This window comes from Nyctereutes procyonoides, unplaced genomic scaffold (assembly GCF_905146905.1).
Source record: "Nyctereutes procyonoides isolate TBG_1078 unplaced genomic scaffold, NYPRO_anot_genome, whole genome shotgun sequence".
NCBI classification, from domain to species: Eukaryota; Metazoa; Chordata; class Mammalia; order Carnivora; family Canidae; genus Nyctereutes; species Nyctereutes procyonoides.
The window spans coordinates 8707506-8728025 of record NW_026575040.1 but is presented as its reverse complement, the minus strand read 5'-3'; the positions used below and the strand labels follow the sequence as shown (position 1 = coordinate 8728025).

Below are 20520 nucleotides of genomic sequence, written 5' to 3'. Positions count from 1 at the left end.
TACATAAAGTGCAGAGGCATGGCCTGCCCTTGGCTAGTTTCTTTCAGTTTGTGCATGTATGTGATTATACACCTGGAAATAAAATGGAAATACCTAGTTATGCTTCATCTGGAAGTATGATATTATGTCGTAATAAAATTGGACTAAAAACCAATTCTACCCTTGACATCCAATGCACAGTGTAAAAAAGAGAAGAAAAAAAATATTCTCACAGTGAATACACAGAGGAGGAGCCCAATGTAGTATTCTGGTAGTTTTATTTATAATAATCCAACATATCTGTCTCTACAGGGGGATCCTTGGATGTATATAGAAAAATTCCAGAGCATGTCCTTGGAAGAATTGCAATAGCAGTGAGTATATATGGCTTCAACCTTATGAAATTTGGGTGATTTAATCCTTCTAGTCAAGTCTATTCTCCTTATATCCTCAGGATGTTTTCTTTTTTCTTCAATCCTTATTGACCTCCAGGGCCTTCTCTCTCTCTCTCTCTCTCTCTTTTTTAAGATTATTTATTTATGTGTTTGAGAGAATGAGAGTGTAAGAGCATGAGCCATGGGGGAGGGGCAGACAGAAGGAGAGCAGGGTCCCCACTCAGCGGGGAGCCCCACACCAGTCTCCATCCCAGGATCCCAAAATCATGACCTGAGCCGAAGGTACACGCTTAGCCAACTGAGCCACCCAGGCACCGCTGACAGGGCCTTCTTAACTCTCTTGTCATTTTTGCTTTTTCTTGTTTTCATAGACAACCCACAATAATAACATAATCACATGACATGCTTCAGACTTACGGGTTCTGTGACCTATTTTATTTTCATGTGTATACTGACCTTAGTACACTTGTTAACCAGTAAAATTTCCAGGTTCTTCAACAAGGAAACAGTTTGGGGGACATTTTGTAGTTATAGGCATATGATTAGAAAATACATTTCAAGTCCAAATTGTTAGAATAAAACTATTTATAAAAAACACTACTTTATTTTTAAAGATTTTTGCATACTTTTTGTGTTCTTGGTTTTTCGTTTTTTCACCAGCGATACCTAGGAATTTATTCCCTTTGTGATTAAAAGCAGTTTTCCCGTTTTCTAAATTCACACATAAATCAATGAAATAACTAAGCTGACATTACTATAAGCTCCACATTTGAAATTTGGAATAATATAGGCTAAACAACATTTGAGAAAAGTCATGGGGTGGTGTAATAGTAAACAGTTGCTAAACTAAAGGCTCTCTGATAACTTAAGCAGTCTAATGCAGAACAAAGAGATTATATCATGTACCATTTAATTAAATGGCTGCTTTTCGCATTCATTATACATCAAACTGACAACTTAAATCCTTTAATCCAACATGGACACTTATTTAGTCTTAGTTCATTGTAATTCACAGCTTTCCTTTTTTCTTTCTAATTACTAGTGTGAACTGCCCAGGGTGATGAGAACTTTCTTTTCGGATGCTATTGCTAAGTAGCTTCTAATCTACATGTTTAGGTAGATGAGTTTAGTATGAAATTTGAGTACCTAAGTCACTATTTTAGATGAAAATAAAAATGTTTCATTTCCTCTTTTAATCTCAGAGGGGAATGAATGCTTTGTGGCTTTTGGCAGTTCTTGGCTCTAAAGTTTAATAACACGTATAATAAAGGGCAAAAAAAGGCAAGGATACCAATTGAAAAAGAAAAAAGTATATGAGTTCTATATACTCAATTATGTGTTGAACTTGGCTAAAATAGGAATCTGCCTTCTTCAGTTAGAGAAGCATGTTCTTCCTAGACTTCATAAATCTTACCTCCCTTTTGTATAGGGCATCCACACAAGGCCATTGGTCTTTTCAATTCTACTGGAATGAGAAGCCTGCAAAGTGAATGGAGTCAGCAAAAAATAATAATAATAATAATCTGGCTTCAAATACTGGGGTTACCTATTGGGTAATCAAAAATATGACAGAAATTATTTTAGTGAAAGGCACTTATAAAATAAGTGCTAGCCCAAAGCATTGTTTACATTTGCCCTTACATTTTTAAAAATTAGGCTTTTTCCCCCCTAAAATGTGTCCAGTTTCTTTAGCTTTTATGGTTCATCAGGTCATAGTAATGAAAACTGCCTGTGGCCAGAGTAAAAGAAATGCTTTTGATAATTTTGCTCTTCATCTGCTACTTTTTATAAACTCTGCTGGGGTCTAAGCTTGTATAATGCCTCCAAAGCATATTTTTAAAAAGTAATTTGATTAGGCTACAAACTTGGATAATTCTTTGTTGCAGCTCACACACACAAATGGAAGGATTCCCCCAATCAAAATAAGACTAGCAAATTGATGGTTTGTAGGTCATGGTTCGCAGCATAAATATTCTCGCAGCCTGACTGAGTTTCCAGTATCCTTAGTTGTCTCTCTTCTACTGTTCTGAAGACAGATCAGCATTGTTCCCTTGAGTTCCCTCTATGAGGCTGAGAAAGCACATGGGTGCTCTTTGCCATGTCAGAAGCAACAGAATCAGATGAGCAAGGAGAGAAATAGGTGTTTATTAAATACCTCCTTGTGCCAATTGTTGATTGTTTTATGTGTAAATATTGTATCATTTAGTCTTTATAGAAAACTCGTAAATTGTAGTAAATTGTAGGTTATTGATCATATTTTATACATGTGCAAGATGAAGTGTAGGACAGTTAAAGTTATCTATAACTAATCAGTGAAGATTTAAACCCAGTGCTGTTTCACCCCAGGCCTCATGCTCTTTCACTGTGCTTTCCTAAGAGGATGAAAAAAAAGGAGAGGAAGGGCTGAAAAGGAAAACAGGGTTAAAGAGAAAAAAATAAAGAGAAAAGAAAGAGAAATATATGAGAAAGGAGTGGAGTGACACATACAATTGCTTCAGATTCTTTTCATGTCTTAGAATCATATTTAGGCATCTCTTCCTCCCCCAGTTAGCTTTATTTTCCAGGTTCCAATAATCTAGCATGCTGCAGATGCCCAAAGATCCAAGGTTTGTTACAGGATGGACCCCTGTCAGCCTATATGATATGCTGTTCAAATTTTCTCTTGTAGGATATATGGCAAGAGAATATTTTTCTAGGAAAAAAAATTCACATAAATTGGCTGATTTCAGCCTTCCAACTTGCTCAGTGATTTTTACCTGCTTCTATTTGAACATGATCTCCTAGAAAGAAGAATGCCTTTCTGCCATTCCCTGCCATCCTGGCGCATTTTATTTTTCCTCTCATTTCTGAAGCAATGACACTGTGTACTGTATTTTGAGTGCTAATGTTGATTGAAGTTGTCCCTGAAAGGATGTGCACTTGACATGTCAAGGAGTGAGTGATTGACAGCAGATATAAGTACTTTTAGTGTCAAGGCTTTGTCAAGTTACTGTTGTGAAACCTGGCCTACTGAATACCAATAATATCCTCTAGAATTTCAATGGACAGATTTCTAGCCCCCTGTACACTGCTTTTTATATGCTTCTAAAGGAAAATGTAGTCTATATTGACAAAGTTGGAAGAATAATACATTCTTTTTGAAGCTCTAATAAGATTCATAATTTTAGTAAGTATCATGAAATCAGTATTTGGTTTTACTTTTTTTCTGCCGGATTATCTGAATATATCGATTGCCTTCCCTTCATGTGTTTTCTGGCTATTCCTTTTTTCTGGAACCAATTTTTAGTGGTGAACCATCTTTAATGGGAAGGTTGTATAATATACAACTAAGCTCCTAACTTGAGAAGTTTAACCCTGTTTCCAGAACTCAGCGGTGGTTACTTCTATGCTAAATAAGATGGCCTCCTCCTACTACCCAAAGAGTAGTACAAATAATTGTTTTCATTATTGTTGTTATTTTTGTAAACATTTAAGGAAATGCTTTTGCTTGTTGGTTGTCATTATTACTATTATGATATTTTCTCTTTTTTTCCTACTGTCTTACTGTCCAGAACAATGTGTTTAATTGAAATGTCACTTATTCCAAATCCTGGAAGAAATAATCTGCTATAAAAACGGATTCGGTTCTCTTAAAACAGACAAACTTATCATGGAAGTGATCATAACTTATAGCAGATCTTTCAGGAGAATATCCCCCTCTAAGAAAACAATTAAAATGTTAATCTCTGCTGAACATGAATTGATATAGATTTTACCTTTTTCTAGATCTTAAGTATTTGGAAATTTTTTTATCCCTTTGCATTTCTGTTTTTAGTATTGCTCTTAGTCTTTCTTGATCAACTAAAATCCTTTCATATTTAACCCCAATCATCTTTTCATCATTTTCAAAATATGTATAATGGTAGGTTTCCTTATTTTTATAGTCTTGACTCTCTATAGACTTGACTCTCCTAAAATTTTCTGTAATGGTGGGTACTTTTAAATTCTTGAGTGATAGTGGTTCATTCATTGTATCTGATACTAAATTTTGAATAGTCAGCCCTGAGATTGATATGTTCATACTCATGCACATACAGGGTCAGTAGGTGTGAATAAAAACACGTGCACCCCCTTTTACAACCATTTCTATAAAAAGATTGCTAAAGCATTTAATGATTAAACTTCCCACATAAAAGGCAGCACTTGCCCATGTACTTAGGGTCTTAGAAACATCTTTTTTTCAGAATCTTATTTGACTAATTACTCTTAACATAAGCTGTTCAATCAAAACTCCAATCTTATTCGAATGTTTGTATTTTCTCACTTTCTTTTCTTTTTTTTTTTTTAGAAATTTTATTTTATTTTATTTAAAAGATTTTATTTCTTTATTCATGAGAGACACAGAGAGACAGAGAGACAGAAACACTGGCAGAGGGAGAAGCAGGCTCCATGCAGGGAGCCCAGTGTGGGACCCGATCCGGGATTGGGATTCCCAGATCACGCTCTGAGCCTTTCAAAGGCAGATGCTCAACCGCTGAGCCACCCAGGTGTCCCTCTCATTTTCTTGACCTGCCCTTTAAGCATCTTGCATCCGCCAGACTGGCTTGTAAGGCTAATCATCTTGATATACTGATGATATACTTGATATACTACTTGAGTATCATTTAAAACATTTTTTTGGAAACTTTTTAAAAAATTATTTTAAATTTACAGAGAAGTTGTGAGATGCTTCCTCCAGATGCCCCAGTTATTAACAGTTAACTACATTTGGTTAAAAAATATATATATATACATATTTTTTTACATAAATATACATTACACACACACACACACACACACACACACACCAACACATACACATATGTATTCTTTTCCTGAAACCTTTGAGGGTAAGTTGCAGATATGGTGCTTTACCCCTAAATACTTCAGGTATATATTTCCTAAGAACAAGGACATTCTCTCACATCATCACTGTATACTGATCAAAATCAGGAAATTAGCATTGATTGGTACAAAACTCTTATCTAATCAGTCCTAACTCAGATTTTGCCAGTTGTCCAGTAATAATACCCTTTCTAGACCAAATGAATAAAAATCTCTGGTCCAGCATTCAGTCTAGGATTACACATTGTATTTAGTTGTCACATCTCTGGTCCCTTTTAACCCAGAGCAGTCTCAGCGTTTCTATGTCTTTCCTGACCTTCCTTGATCTTTTTGAAGAGTACGTGGCCCCAGCACTTGGACTGTATATTTTTACCTTGGCCTGAACACTTTCGTCTCTTTCCTTCACATCATTTGAATCTGTTACTTAGAGCTCAGCACTTTGGTAAAGTCTTCCTGATTATGGGCAGGAAAAGCCATCTCTGTTCCACCCATTGCTTTCATTCGTTAACTTTCAAAAAAATGTCTTTCTTAGTCATAAATATCATGACTTTAAAAAAAAAATCCACATTCAGAAGTATAGAAAAGGAAATCCTTTCCTCCCTGCCCACACCACCAACTGAAGATGTAGTAGATGTACTTCTAGGTCATCTTACATGCATAGACATTCGTTTTTTTTTTTTTTTCATTTATCGTGCTTTAGCTTCAGGACACTCTAAGCCCACAAAAGGAAGGGGGGCTGTAGCTTATACACTTGACATCCTCAAAGAGCCTGGTGCAGAAATGGGAGACATTCAATAAATGCATATTGGGGTTTTCAGAGTTTTAAAGGAAGAACTGTGGTTGATAATGATTATGTGTATAAATGTGGAAAGTTCCTGATAAAAATCATCATTGTGCTGTTTCTCTTTCTTAAATTTAGGTTGTTAAAGGCCTTACCTACTTGTGGAGTTTAAAGATTTTACATAGAGGTATGTACTGTGCTTATGAGTTCTGACTTAATTGTGAGGTTGGGTGGGGAGCTCTCCAGACACTTTGATTTTTAAATAAAATAAATGATCTGATATTTAAGCCAACTGATATATTTGGTAGTCAAAAATATGGCTGCCTTATCAATGTTTTTCTTATTTTCTCTTTCAGCTGCTCTGATTTAGATTATGAGCATACTATTTTTGTGGGTACCAAACATGTAAAAAGATATTTCATAGTATTTGAAAGTGACGGGATCTTATTCTAATCTCTAACTCTAGTTATTGCAAAGTCTTCATTTTCTATACAAGTGCATTCCTTCCTCTTATTAACACTCCAGGTATCACCAGATGCTGTTCCTTAAAATATGGCTTCACCTACCTTGAAAGTAAAACTTTAAATAAGGAATCAGTGAATGCATCAGAAATTAGTTCCCTGGTCTATTAACAGAACACAGGAGAAAAATAATCAGATAACTGTTGAATGTTGTAGAAGGAACCCGCCTCTGTATTTCCAGTGTTCCCAAAATGTCTGAATTTATTTGGAGCAAATTATTAAATGAGAAACATGACTAGAGCAAAACAACTTTAGAGCCTCGTATCACTAACAGTACTGTTTAATTTTACACATCTGTTTAGTCCCGCTTTATGCACATTTGGGGAATGCAACAGCATACACATTAGATGTGATTAAAGGAAAGGTTGTTTTTTTTTTTTTTTTTAAGGTATAGGCTTTGTGAGAGGAAACAATGGATGCTTTTAATTGTGGTATCACATCTGTCACTAAGGGTTGTTTTTGTTTTGGTTGTTTTAATATCCTAGTGATGTCAGATTTCTTCTTAAATCCCTCGTCCTCTTTTGAAGAGGGTGTGTAGATTTTGACAAGTAAAACTTACAGCTCTTGAAGGTGTTTATGCAGATTAAATAGAATAATAAACGAAAATTTCTCGTAAAGCTAGTCCCATCTATCTCTAGAGTATAGTTGGTGCAAAATGTAGACATGCAGGGTGGATGAGCTGAGTTGTCTTAGTGTTACTCTTCCTAGGAAGAAATCATCATGTGAACACATCTGGTGGGTAAGAAAACCAATGGAGCATTTTCACCACCAAGGTTAAGAGAGAATGGTATTTAACATAATATGACCTATATTGCTTCTATTCCTTGTACTCCCACCTCCCCACACTCACCCACTCATAAAGTGGTAATAGCCATTTTAATAGCAGTTAACACACTGGTCAGTTCTTGTCATTTTATTGACTTTTATGGACATCTGCTATCCATTTGACAAAGGAACCCAAGGAAGGCATCAATTCTCAATAGCAAAGCCTTCATTAAAAGGACCTTGCCATGGAAATGCAAACGTTACTGTTAAAGTGATCCTTAGGATCATCCTATATTCTAGGCATATAGCATACTTCTGGCTTATAGTGAAGTCTTCCTAGCCATAACTTTCTGTGAACAATCTTAGTAGTAGTAAGAATTAGAGTGATAGGGAAATACTGTTTAGTTGTTCTGCAGTCATCTTTGTTTTTTCTTCTTTGCAATCACTGATTTTAGTTTTACTGTTTGTTTTGGAGAAATAATTGAATTTTTCTTTGAAATGGGATCTTGATAGGCATATTTCAAATGGACCTATGCCTAGGATCTAAAAATAAAGTCTAAGGTGTATATCAGATTCCCAGAACAAGCATCTGTAATCACATGGGCAAGCGTGGTTGACCAGAGCCTCTCAGAGGTCCTCCCTGCTCTGGATGCAACTTGATCTAAAAAACGGTTCTTGGGCAGCCCTGGTGGCTCAGCGGTTTAGGGCCGCATTCAGCCCAGGGCCTGATCCTGGAGACCTGGGATCTAGTCCCTTGTTGGGCTCCCTGCATGGAGCCTGCTTCTCCCTTTGACTGTGTCTCTGCCTCTCTCTCTCTCTCTCTCTCTCTCTCTGTGTGTCTCTCATGAATAAATTTAAAAAAAAAAAGTTTCTTTGGTCATTTACTGCAAAGTCTTCACTTTCTTTCTTTCTTTAAAAAATATTTTATTTGAGAGAGAGAGAGAGCAAGAGAGAGAGAAAGAGCAAGCCCAAGTGGGGGAGGAGCATGGGGAGAGGGAGAAGCAGAATCCTTGTGGAGCAGGGAGCCTGATGCAGAGCCCCACATGGGGCTCAGTCCCAGGACTCGGGGATCATGATCTGAACTGAAGCAGACACTTAACCAACTAGGCCCCCCAGGCACCCCAAAAACCTTCCCTTTCTTTATAATTGCATCCCTTCCTCTTATTAACATTTCAGATATCACCATACACTGTTCCTTAAGAGATTGCTTCACATACCTTGATGGCCTTAATGGCTTTCTTGACTGAGGACATAAAGGTTTCAAAAAGGAATCCTGGACTTTCACTTCTCTTTTCAGCCTTTGCTGGCCGGCTCAGTTCCTACATCACCCCTACTCTGCCATGCCACTAGTTAAGGGAAGAAGATACCTGTGAGGGGCTAAGTGGGAACATTGGGAATAGGCCAACAAGCCCTCCCACAGGATTTCAGTTTTAAACAACTCCCATGGATGAATGTGCATCTGCATCTATCTAAATGGAAAGGCTAATGAATGACAGTGTGGTGAACACTTATTCCCTATAATTATGGGTCCTTAACTAAAGAAATAATATGCTGTGGTAATACACCTCATTAAATATATTTATCTGCTTAGCTTTAGAGTTTCCTAGTTATTTATGGAAACTTTTGCCTTCTGGATTTAAAAGCATGTGTTTTTATTGAAGAGTGGAAGAAGCCAGGTGTCCCTGTAGACTTTTGTGAAGCATTGTAATGAGAAATTTACTCCAGATTGAGTAGTTGTTAACTTAATATTTTAGAGGTTTTGTCCATATTTAATAACTTGGATTCCATAAAAATAAGATTAAAGATGCCTTTTTATTTACCAAAAAGCTATTTAATTTTCTCCCTGATTAAAAAATTATGGCTTTTTAGATCAGTTCAATCAGGCAATTAAAGATCAGAGCTTCTAAGTTCAGCTGAGGCAATTAAATAGGTAATATACTTGTTTATACACTTTTGCTATATAAGCTCATTGCTGTACCTTCTTAAAAGCCCATATACTCATTTTTGCTTTCCCTAAATGATGATGGGAATTCTAGTAGAATATGTGTCACATTGTCAAATCAAAGGCAGTGGTCCTTTTGCAGGGGTGGAGGTGGGGGAGGGCTGCTATAGGTACTGTGAGAACAGAGTGAACAGAAGATGGTGCAGAAAAATGCTCATGAAAGATCTAAGTTTCTTTCTGCTTTGTCTGGGTATAAGTACCTGTGTTCTCCTCCAATAATGATATTTCCTTTCCTACAAATGCTGCTCCTAGAGCCAGGGTCTTGTACTTAAGAACACAAATTTTAAAAGGTGATGTAACAGAGATTCATTCAGCTACCTAATAAAAAGAGAGAGAGAGAGAGAAAAAAAACATTTCTCACATTTAAATGGCTTCCTTGGAATACTGCAGTCCTAAATTTTTAGCTGTAAAACATAAATGCATAAATAGTATCTTTTGGAATTTATAAAACACAGTTAATGACTTCCAGACAAGCTGGTGAAAATTAAGAGTCTTTCCTGCAGTGCATGTTCAGTGAGGACTGTAGAGTGGAATGGACTCTGAGCAGCAGCAGTAACAGCCCACCCACCCTGCGGGGCTTGTTAGTCTGGCACAGGTTTGTTTCTTTGATGTGTATTATGTCCACTGGACATTTTTTTAGGAATTAAAGTATGATAGTTACTGTTCATAATGGATTATCAAATATTATATTCAATAAGTTTTTTAATTTTTTAAAGATTTTATTTATTTATTTGAGAGAGAGCATGAGTGGGGCAGGGGGGATGGGTAGCAGAGGGTGAAGGAAAGGGAGAGGGAGAAGCAGACACCCGCTGAGCAGGGAGCCTGATGCAGGACTCGATCCCAGGACCCTGAGGTCATGACCTGAGCCAAAGGTAGATGTTCTTCTGACTGAGCCACCCAGATGCCCTATCAATAAGGTTTTACTATTGTTTATTTTGTTCTTTTAAAGACTTGGTTGAGGTATATGTGCAAATACTTCATAAACTATCAAACGCTAATAATGAGCACAGGTTTTTATTATGTAATAATTATAAATTAATCACTTCATCCAGTTAGTAAACACATACCATTTCTAGATTAAGCTGGGGAGAGAGTTTATTTTTCTTTCTATTACTGGGTCAAAATTTATGAAAACCTTTTCTCTGAGACGTGGTATCACATGAGAAACATAATTATTAAAAATGTTTGAAAGTTCCACCTAGATTAACTACTGTGGAAAATTGTCTTTATTAAACAGCACATGTGTGAGCCCTGTAAGCATAGCATATACTGACTCAGTAAAAACAAAGAAAATGAACAGTGAGAAAGTCTAGTAGACCAGATTTGACATTACAGCAAACATTGCAGCTTAACTTCAAAACATACATCGCCACTAATGAGGTGAGAGCCCTGCATATTAATAAACCTGCAGCTCCAGCCATAGCCATCATTACCCACATCAAACATAAATACAAGATTAACACCTGTGCCATTTCTTTGGAAGATGTGAGAATGCCCTGGCAGTAACTGCTCTCTCTTTCCCTGAGGATAAAAAATAGAAATGGAAGGGTAATGAGAATAGAGCTTAGATTAAGAAAATAAAATTTGCAATCAGGGTAGGGCAATCTTACACAGATGGAGAAGTTTATAGAAAGAAAAAACCTAGATAGTTGGTGTCCCAAGACATTTTTGGTATATGTTAACCTGGTTAATTTCATCTGCTTTTTCTACTAGGAGAGTTTTTTAATGTTTTTGTATTTTATAAAAATATTTTTTTAATTTTTTTTTATATTTTTTTAATTTTAAAAAAGATTTTATTGTTTATTTATTAGAGAGAGAGAGAGAGCCCACACACACATGCGGAAGGGCATGAGCAAGAAGGAGAGGAAGGGCAGAGTGAGAAGGAGAGAATCTTAAGCAGACTCTGCACTGAGCTTGGAGTCTGATGCTGGGCTTGATCTCACAATCCTGAGATCATGACCTGAGCCAAAATCAAGAGTCAGATGATTAACCAACTGAGCCACGTAGGCACCCCTATATATTTAATTTTTATGTTATTCTGAAGGCAAATGCTATGCAAATAGATATATGTTTAGACAGACTAAGTCTTGTGGTTTCAATACGCATGTTAGAAATGTTATCTTCTACCCCCAGCTTTACTTTTTATAAATCTGGCCTCACACAGATCTTCTAATTGGTGCTACCTTAGATGCCATGCTATGTTAAGATCAGTATAAACTTTAAGGTTCAAAAAATGTTAGAAGAATATTTGTATTACATCCCAAAATTATTTTATTATATTTATTAAATGAGAGAAGAGAATAGGATCGTAGAAGTAAAACCTTTGAATTTCTAAGGAAAGAAATTTTCATGACAAGGTGGCAATGTTAAAACCATACCTTAGTGTATAGTGAAGTTGGGATTTTTGGCAAAAACTAATTAGGGAATGATCATTTGCTGGATAAAGTGATTCTTTAGGGAAAGGATTGTTGGAAAGCATTACTATCAGTAGAAGACTAACCTGGTTAATTTAACTTATGAGAAATGTACACAAAACTTTCATAACTGTCGCTTTTGTAGAGATTTACTCTGTGTGTGCTTACTCTTAGGTTAGAGTGAGTTTTTTTTTTTTTTTATGATAGTCACAGAGAGAGAGAGAGAGGCAGAGACACAGGCAGAGGGAGAAGCAGGCTCCATGCACTGGGAGCCCGATGTGGGATTCGATCCCGGGTCTCCAGGATCGCACCCTGGGCCAAAGGCAGGCGCCAAACCGCTGTGCCACCCAGGGATCCCTAGAGTGAGTTTTTGATCTAAGCCATATTTTTGCTATCTGGAAGAGCAGTCACAGCTTTTTTAAAAGAACTGGTTAGTGTTTGAAGAACCCAAGTCATTTAGGAAGGAGTCATCCCCAGTTGGTTTTATGTTGGACATGAGAGGATGAGAGAGCCAAGCTCCTTCCCTGAGCTCTATGACTGTTTTAGTCAAGTGTGTCCGGAAGGGGCATTATGTTAAGCAAGTGCTAGTGATAGAAGCACAGTTACCTTGGCTCTTCTTTTTAAATCCTTCAAATACTGCCCTTTAAATGTAAATATTATCACATGGCAGTGCGGTAGTAGATCATAACTCATGAACATTTGTGTTTTTGAAGAAAAATAGACTTAGCCCATTAACTGAGGTAAACAAACTAGTTTAATGACTGTGGGTTGTTGGTTTTTCTCTAGCTCTGACAATCCACACAAATGAACGTATCTACAAATTAAGCCTCCTGCCCTACGTTGGTCATTCATTTTCTTTGCCTCGGGTAATCAATGGGGATTTCTGTATTTGCAGTAATGATCTTCAAAAGACAAGAAGCCTCATATGACATTACTTAAAAGTATTTTAAAAGAATATGTGTCTAGAATGTATAAAGAACTCTGAAAACTCAACAGTAAAAAGACATGAAGAGACATTCCACTCTTGAAAAGGATATACAAATGGCAAATAAGCACATGAAAGGATGTTCAGCATCATTAGCCAAATTAAAACCACAATGAAATATTACTACACACCCACCAGAATGGCTAGCATTTAAAAATAGTGATAACACCAAATGTTGACAAGGATGCAGAGAAATTAGATCACTGATACATTGTTGAAAGGAATATAAAATGATATAGCCCCAATGGAAAATATTTTGGCATTTAAAATAAATTTTTTTAAAGATTTTATTTATTTATTCATGATAGACACACACACAGAGAGAGGCAGAGACACAGGCAGAGGGAGGATCAGGCTCCATGCAGGGAGTCTGACGTGGGACTGGATCCTGGGACTCCAGGATCACACCCTGGGTGGAAGGCAGGTGCTTAAACCACTGAGCCACCCGGGCTGCCCAGCATTTCTTAAAAATTTAAACATGCAACCACCATACAACTCAGCAGTTGCACTTCTGAGCATTTATCCCAAAGAAGTGAAGACAGGTTCACACGAAAACCTGTACCCAAATGTTCATAGCAGCTTCATTCATAATAGCCCAAAAATGTAAACAACCCAGATGTCCATCAGTGAATGAAGAATTAAACATTTTACATTTCTACTGTATAATACTACTCAGCAGTAAAAAGGAATCTTCCAGAGAATTATGCTGAGTGAAATAAAAGCCAAGCACAAAAAGTTACATACAGTATGATTCCATCTTTATAATATTTTTTAAATGACAAAATTACAGAAATGGAGAATAGTGGTTTCCAGGAGCTAAGGAGAGTGTTTGGGGCCCAGAGGGAAGTGGGTGTGGCTAGAAAAGAATATGATGATGGACATGTTCTCTGTCTTGACTGTATCACTGTCAGTACCTTGTTTGTGATATTGTACCATAGTTTTACAAGATTTACTATGGATAGAGGGTATACAGGATGTCTCTGAATTATGTTTTAAATTCCATGTGAATCTCCAATGATCTCAAAATAAAAAGCTTAATTAAAAAAATATGTAAACTTTCTATAGTTATCTGTGTGGGTGGTCTACTTAATCAGAGAGGGTTTTTCTGGACTTAACCTTTTCTTTTTCCTATGCATCCGTGATAGGATTTATCATAGCAGATTCATCCCTTTTAGAACATCTCTAACAGGGTGATGAACCCAGGGGAATTACCATGCAGCCCCCCCCCACCACCACCAATTCTGAAATGAGTACCCATAGAAGCCTTAGAAGAGAGAGAAGAGACCAGGTGCCATACGGGGAAGGAATGCAAGCGGCGGGTAAGGGAGGCATCACCTCCCCTAAAGCTGAGGGTTGGGATTTAAAGTCCATGATGTGATTGCTGTGTGTTTTGACTCACAGGTTTTTATAACACCCTAAAGTGAGCCCCTGGCATTAATGGTGAGCCCTTCCAGCCACCCAGCAGGATGAATTCTGTAAGTGGCCTGATGCGTGTTTGATTCACCAGGTCCCTCAGACAGCTCTAATCATAGCTAAGTCTTGTAGGCAGACCATGAAGTTTAGTAACTTACCCTAGGAAGAAGAACACCTGTGTGATGGTCACTTCTGTTGGTGAGAGGATGGAGGCCACTGTTAAGGTACGGCACTGGTTACATGCCACTGCAGGTTTATTAAATGAATAAATTGAATGATAACTTTCTGGGAATAATGTTTTTCTCCTAGAATTTCTTCTAGAAAGAAATTTCTAGCATAATAATTTCTTTCTAGAAGAAATTTTAGGAGAAAAGATTATAATTTTATGTAGCTTCATTGGAAGTTCTCCATTGTTACCCTTTCTAGTATTAAAGTAAGAGATTTATCCTCAGATGGAAACTCTCTGCCAGGATTATTGAGCAGTTATAAGACTTCTCCACACCTGTTCGTTTCTCCAAAGACATAGTTTGAAGTGATCAGCACTATGGAAATCAAGTCCATTATTTGGCTGTTGGAGTATTAAATTCCCTCTGGACTATGTGCAACAGTAATTATTATCATTCACTGAATGCCTTCTGTGTGCTACTGTATTAGATCTTGTGCGTATATTATTTCATTTAAGCTTCATGACAACCTTGCAAGAAAAGTATCATGCTGGGACGCCTGGGTGGGTCAGTGGTTGAGCATCTATCTGCCTTCAGCTTTGGGCATGACCACTGGCAGAGGGATCATGACATCGGGCTCCCGGCGGGGAGGCCTGCTTCTCGCTCTATGTCTCTGTGTCTCGCTGTGTGTCTCTCATGAATAAATAAATAAAATCTTTTAAAAAAAAAAGTATCATGCTAGCCCCATTTTCAGATGAGGAAACTAAGGCTCAGTAAGGCTAAAGGATTTAGTCCTAAAAAAGATAATCGGGTTGGCAGTCTAACAGAAGAACTCTAATTTTAGGGTCAGACCCAGGTTTAAGTTCTGCTTCTGCCTCTTAATTCAACTTTACTGCGTGACCTTGGGCCAGTTCCTTAACTTCCTTGAGGTCACAGCATGTGCCTGTCACATAATAGCTATTTTATAGTTCAAGTAACTGCTTCACAAGAAAAGCAGCACAAGGTTCTGTAAGAAAATAGTTAGAACCTTCCCCAAACTCCTTCTTATCTAGTTTTCTGTGAGAAGTGGAAAAATCTAAAATAAAACATCTGAAGATCAGCCAGCTATTAAATGCCAAAGCTAGGATAATAGTCCAGCTGATAAATTCAGATGAGATTTATCTTATAAATATAGTGCAGTTCGTTAAGGCTTAAGACTTAGGATTAGAGGGGCACCTGGGTGACTAAGTTGGTTAAGTGTCTGACTTTGGTCTCAGGGTCTTGGGATCGAGCCCTGTATCAGGCTCCCTGCTCAGTGGGGAGTTTGCTTGTCTTTTTCCCTCTCCCTCCGTCCCTCCCCCTGCTTGTGCTCTCTCTCTCTCTCTCAAATAAATAAATCTTTTTTAAAAAAGACTTAGGACTGGAGACTCTAGTTGTGTAGCCTTAGATAAGTAATTTTATTAACTTGAGCCACAATTTACTCATCTTAAATTGGAGCTAATGATATTTATCTCACTGGTCTAAATGAGTTAATAATACATGTGATGATAATGCATTTAGCTCAGTGCTTGGCATATACAAGTGCCACAGAAGTATCAGCTGCTAGAATTTTTATTTCTTTTCTCCTTTTTTTAGGGGAGGGCAGGGCACATGGAGAGGGAGAGAGAATCTCAAGCAGGTCCCATGCTTAGCACAGAGCCTTATATAGACTCAATCTCATGACCCTGAGATCATGACCTGAGCTGAAATCAAGAGTCGGACACTCAACCGACTGAGCTACCGAGGCACCCCTGGAATTTTTATTTCTTTTAAACAGTTTACCAGAGTTGGTCTTGTGGACATTCTTCTTCAGGTCGAGTCTATAATCAAAATGTACCTTATAGTTTACTTATGCATTTAATGTAGTAGTCCATTGTTTTCTCTCCTTTTTCACTGAAACACTTTTGTAATCCATAGGAGTCTTAACAATTCGTGGTATGTCAGATGTAGGGAAATCGGTTCATCCAGAGCTAGGGCAGGATATATGTCCCTTCTGACTCCCAGGAACTTGTTCCTCCATACCTGCTATTTCTCGCACACTGGCCCGAATGTATACCTATTACTAGGTAGGCATCTAAAATCCCCTGTGCCATAAAGGAGCCTCTTTTACGTACTGTGAAAGGATTGAGGGAAGGCAAAAGCTGTTTTGCCCTTGGTATCAGCCTCGTAAAGGCTGCATATCTCTTGCCTTTCTCATACATGAAGGAGAAAACCAGATTTGTTGGCCGCATTCTGAATGGAATCCTGAGACTCTAGATAATAGCCGCCATCTCAGATAGCTGGTTATACTGCTTAATTTTATTTAAGGCTTTTCAAGAATATTTGGATGACCTACCCTTTATTATGTGATGGAGTGATTAGAATAACTTTTATATTGCATTGTGGTTTTCTCTTATGTGCGTCCCTGTTGTGCACAGATGAATTTGTAATGCAGAATGTCAGCATAGTCTATATTTAATTGTACCTGCTGTTCTCATTCATTAGAATGCAGTCCCCAAGAAATAACTAGATAGATATATTAGTTGTTGTCTTTTCATAAGACAATTAAACTTAATGAAAGGAGATTCCTGCAGCACCCTTGGAACAGCACTAGGAGAGGGTACCAAGAGGGGAGACCTGCTAATGTGTCCTCTGGCTCCTGGCAAACTAAAGTGCTTCCTGGCATACAAGCAAAACCGTGTAATTGCTTTATGGAGGGAAGAAGTTGAAGAATTTATTTCTGCCTTCATTGTCACCCACAACAGAGCCACGTGCCATATTTCAAAACTGAACTCATGTTCCTTTAAGAATTGTAACCATGCCTATTTCTAAATACATCCAGTGAGGCTTACACATGAAAGTACAGAGCAAATTAAGTATTTTAAGTATAAACAAGAATGGATACCAAAAGGGAACAGAAGTAGCAGATACCATGAGCACTTGATATGAAAAGATAACTGCAAAAAGGGAATTCTCGATTTGTGTGGTTTTCCTTTTCTGACAGAAAACAGTGGTAGCTTGTACAAAGTCAACATTTTCTTTGGAGGTAATCTTACCAGGAAATTGGCATGGAGATCCCTTACAAAAGCACATTGGGTGACTCCAACTGTAGTTTAGTGAAAGTGCTTTTATTTATCTGTTTTGAACAGCCCCCTCGGCACCCAGCCACATCCTGACCCAGGGTAGCCTCCCACTCTGACCCCTAATTGTGTTGGGAGCGGGGGCTGGGCTGTGGGCGGCGGGCCCTTTTGTGAAGAACTGCTGAAAGCACATGCTCTTGTGGGCTCCGGTCTTTATTAGCAGGCTTCAGCTTGATGCTGTTTTTGTGGATTGTTTAATGGCTAATTGATGCAGCATGTGTCGAGATACAGTTTCTTGCATGAGGCGGTTATGGGTGGCAACATGGGTTGTCTCAACATGATACCAATTTCCACAGTCAATTTGGTCAATTCAGTGAAAAAAAAAAAATGAGTCAGTCCAGCCTGAAAATCAGAGCAGTTTCTGGAGGTTATTGAGGCAACTATGGTTGGGTGACCAAATTTTTCATGTTTGAACCAGTCATTTTCACATTTTGTATACATAGCCTTAGCCATTTGGGGAAATAGTCTTAACTACACAGAAGTGACACTTAAAAATTAGTGTCTTTAAACATTTATAATCACAGGCCTTCTGGTTCACATCAGTTTTGATATCATATACTATATTCCATTTTGCCATTGGCATATAGTATATGATCATTGTAATTAGCTGAAGTTTCATATTTTGTTATAAATAGAGTAGAAAAGTAATCATGGTGACCATCAGGCAGCTGAGACACTATGGAGAATAAGTCAAATTATATTTGGAGGCTGATTTTTTACACAGTTTTCTTGATCTGTAACTTACATATAATAAAATTCACCCATTTTAAGTGTACGATTCAGGGATTTTTTTAATAAGTTAAAAGAATTGTGCAACTATCCTCATAATCCATTTTAGAACATTTCCATCACCCCAAGAAAGTCCTCATGCCCATTTGCAATCAATCCCTGCTCCCAGCCCCAGGGAACCACTAATCTATATTCTGACTTTATGGATTTGCCTATTCTGGACATTTTTTTAAGTAAACTCTGTCCCCAATATGGGGCTTGAACTCACAACCCTGAGGTTAAGAGTCACATGCTCTACTGACTGAGCCAGCCAGGCACCTCAGTATAAAATCTTTGCTATCTCACTTCCTTCACTGAGCATAATATTTTTGAGGTTCATTCATGTTCTACCACATGTCATCCATTTATTTTTATTTCTGAGTAATCTATTGTATGGATAGATCACATTTTATTCATCCATCAGGTAATAGACATTTGGATTGTATTTAGTTTGGGGCTATTCAGATAATGCTATTATTCACATACAAGTCTTTATTTGATTCTGTGTTTTCATATCTCTTGAGTAGATACATGGGGGTGGTTAGTAGCTTTAAGTATTTGTAATCAGAGTGAATCAGGTCATCTGGTACATACCAATTTTGAGAAGAAATAACCATTTTACTATTGATCCATGGTTTATGATCAGTGTAGTTAACTGATGTTTCATAGTTTGTTAAAGATGGAACAGGAAAGAGGGGTACATAGGTGGCTCAATTGGTTAAGCATCCAACTCTTGATTTCAGCTCAGGTTGTGATCTGAACCTGAACCAGGGTCATGGCCCACATCAAACTTTGTGCTCAGGGTGGAGTCTACTTGTCCATCTCCCTCTGCTCCTCCCCTGGTCATGCTCTTGTGCACTTTCTCTCTGAAATAAATAAAATAAAAATAAAAATCTCTTTAAAAAAAAGTAAGAAAGTGACCACAAGGGTTATATGCTAGTTTATGCTTAATTTTTGAAGACACTTTCAGGCTGATTTTTATTCAGTTAGAGGGTCCTATAGAAAACTACCTACTATTATCTTATGCATGACATGAGACCCTGTTTGTAAATTTTTTTTATTCTTCTCACTCTCTAATATTTTTCTAACCTTCTAAGCACTTCAGATTATTAAACAGAACTACATCACAACTGCCTATTATCTACTGCTGCAACTCAAATACTCATTACATCGCCAATAAAAAGCCAAGCTTACTGTGAAATCTCACTGAAGGAGTGGGCAAATATTGTGACAGGTGATGCATGTTGTGATTGGATAATTGTCAACTCTTCTGTGATCCCAGCTGAACAGCACTTGCCATTCTCATGGAAGCTTGTCTTCAGGTAGAACTCATATAATGAAAATGAACTTTATTTAGAATTGGGTCTGCTTCAGTATATTAGATAATCCACTTCTTGACTTTCTAGTGACAGTCATTGTCATTACTAATTCTACAAAGCAATAGCTCCAGTATATATAGTGCATTCAAGTTTACAAATTGTTTCTTTCTCCCATTCATTTTATTTATTTAGTCATTTGTTTAGGTACAACTCTATAACAAGCATTGCTAAGCACACAATTCCATTCAGTTTTCCTAACAACCTTGTCAGTGTAGGAAGATCAGATATCACCCAAGATCTTGTATATTATAAGCACATGAGCACTTGCACACATGCACACTTGCACACTTTCCATGTCATCTCTGCTTCCTCTGACAGGATCTGACCATCAGAAATCTATTCTGATTCCCATAAAAATCTATCTGAATAAAATAACTAATTTTTTTTTCTAAAATGAAAGAAGATGGGCAGCCCAGGTGGCTCAGCGGTTTGGTGCCCCTTCAGCCCAGGGCCTGATCCTGGAGACCTGGGATTGAGTCCCACATCAGGCTCCCCGCAGGGAGCGTGCTTCTCCTTCTGCCTGTGTCTCTGCCTGCCACCATCTCTCTCTCTCTCTGTCTCTCATGAATAAATAAATTAAATATTTTTAAAAAATAATAAAAAAAATAAAATGAAAGAAGATAAGAAATACCTGCCTTAAAAATGGGTCACTTTGCATTGTACCTATTGTCAATGTGATATTGACCTCTTGGCCAAAATAGATAAAAATCAGACTGCTACAAGTTAGAGAACACCAAAACATATTTAACGTGTAATACAAAGAAAGAATTGGAGTTAATTTGGCTTTTCACCAAAGCCTTATGTTTTACATTACATGAAGCTTATTTCTTTTTAGTGGTATGAAGAGGACCTGTAATTTTACACACTTCATTTGTATTTTCTTTGAGAAAATGTCTCAGTTAAAATCAATGCCCTACTATTCATTTAAGCTCCCTTGCCTTCAATAAAACTAAT

At 37.5% G+C, this 20520-nt stretch overlaps 1 protein-coding gene across 4 annotated transcripts in view; it reads left to right on the top strand.

Annotated features, from left to right (window-relative positions):
• The window catches only part of MAP2K5 (mitogen-activated protein kinase kinase 5), a 261355-nt gene that overhangs the window by 114746 nt on the left and 126089 nt on the right, over positions 1-20520 (top strand). For all 4 annotated transcript variants that reach the window (XM_055319757.1, XM_055319756.1, XM_055319754.1 and 1 more), the window contains 2 exons: positions 292-353; positions 6157-6205. In XM_055319757.1, the coding sequence (XP_055175732.1) occupies positions 292-353; positions 6157-6205 (111 nt within the window). The remainder of the gene's footprint in view (positions 1-291; positions 354-6156; positions 6206-20520) is intronic.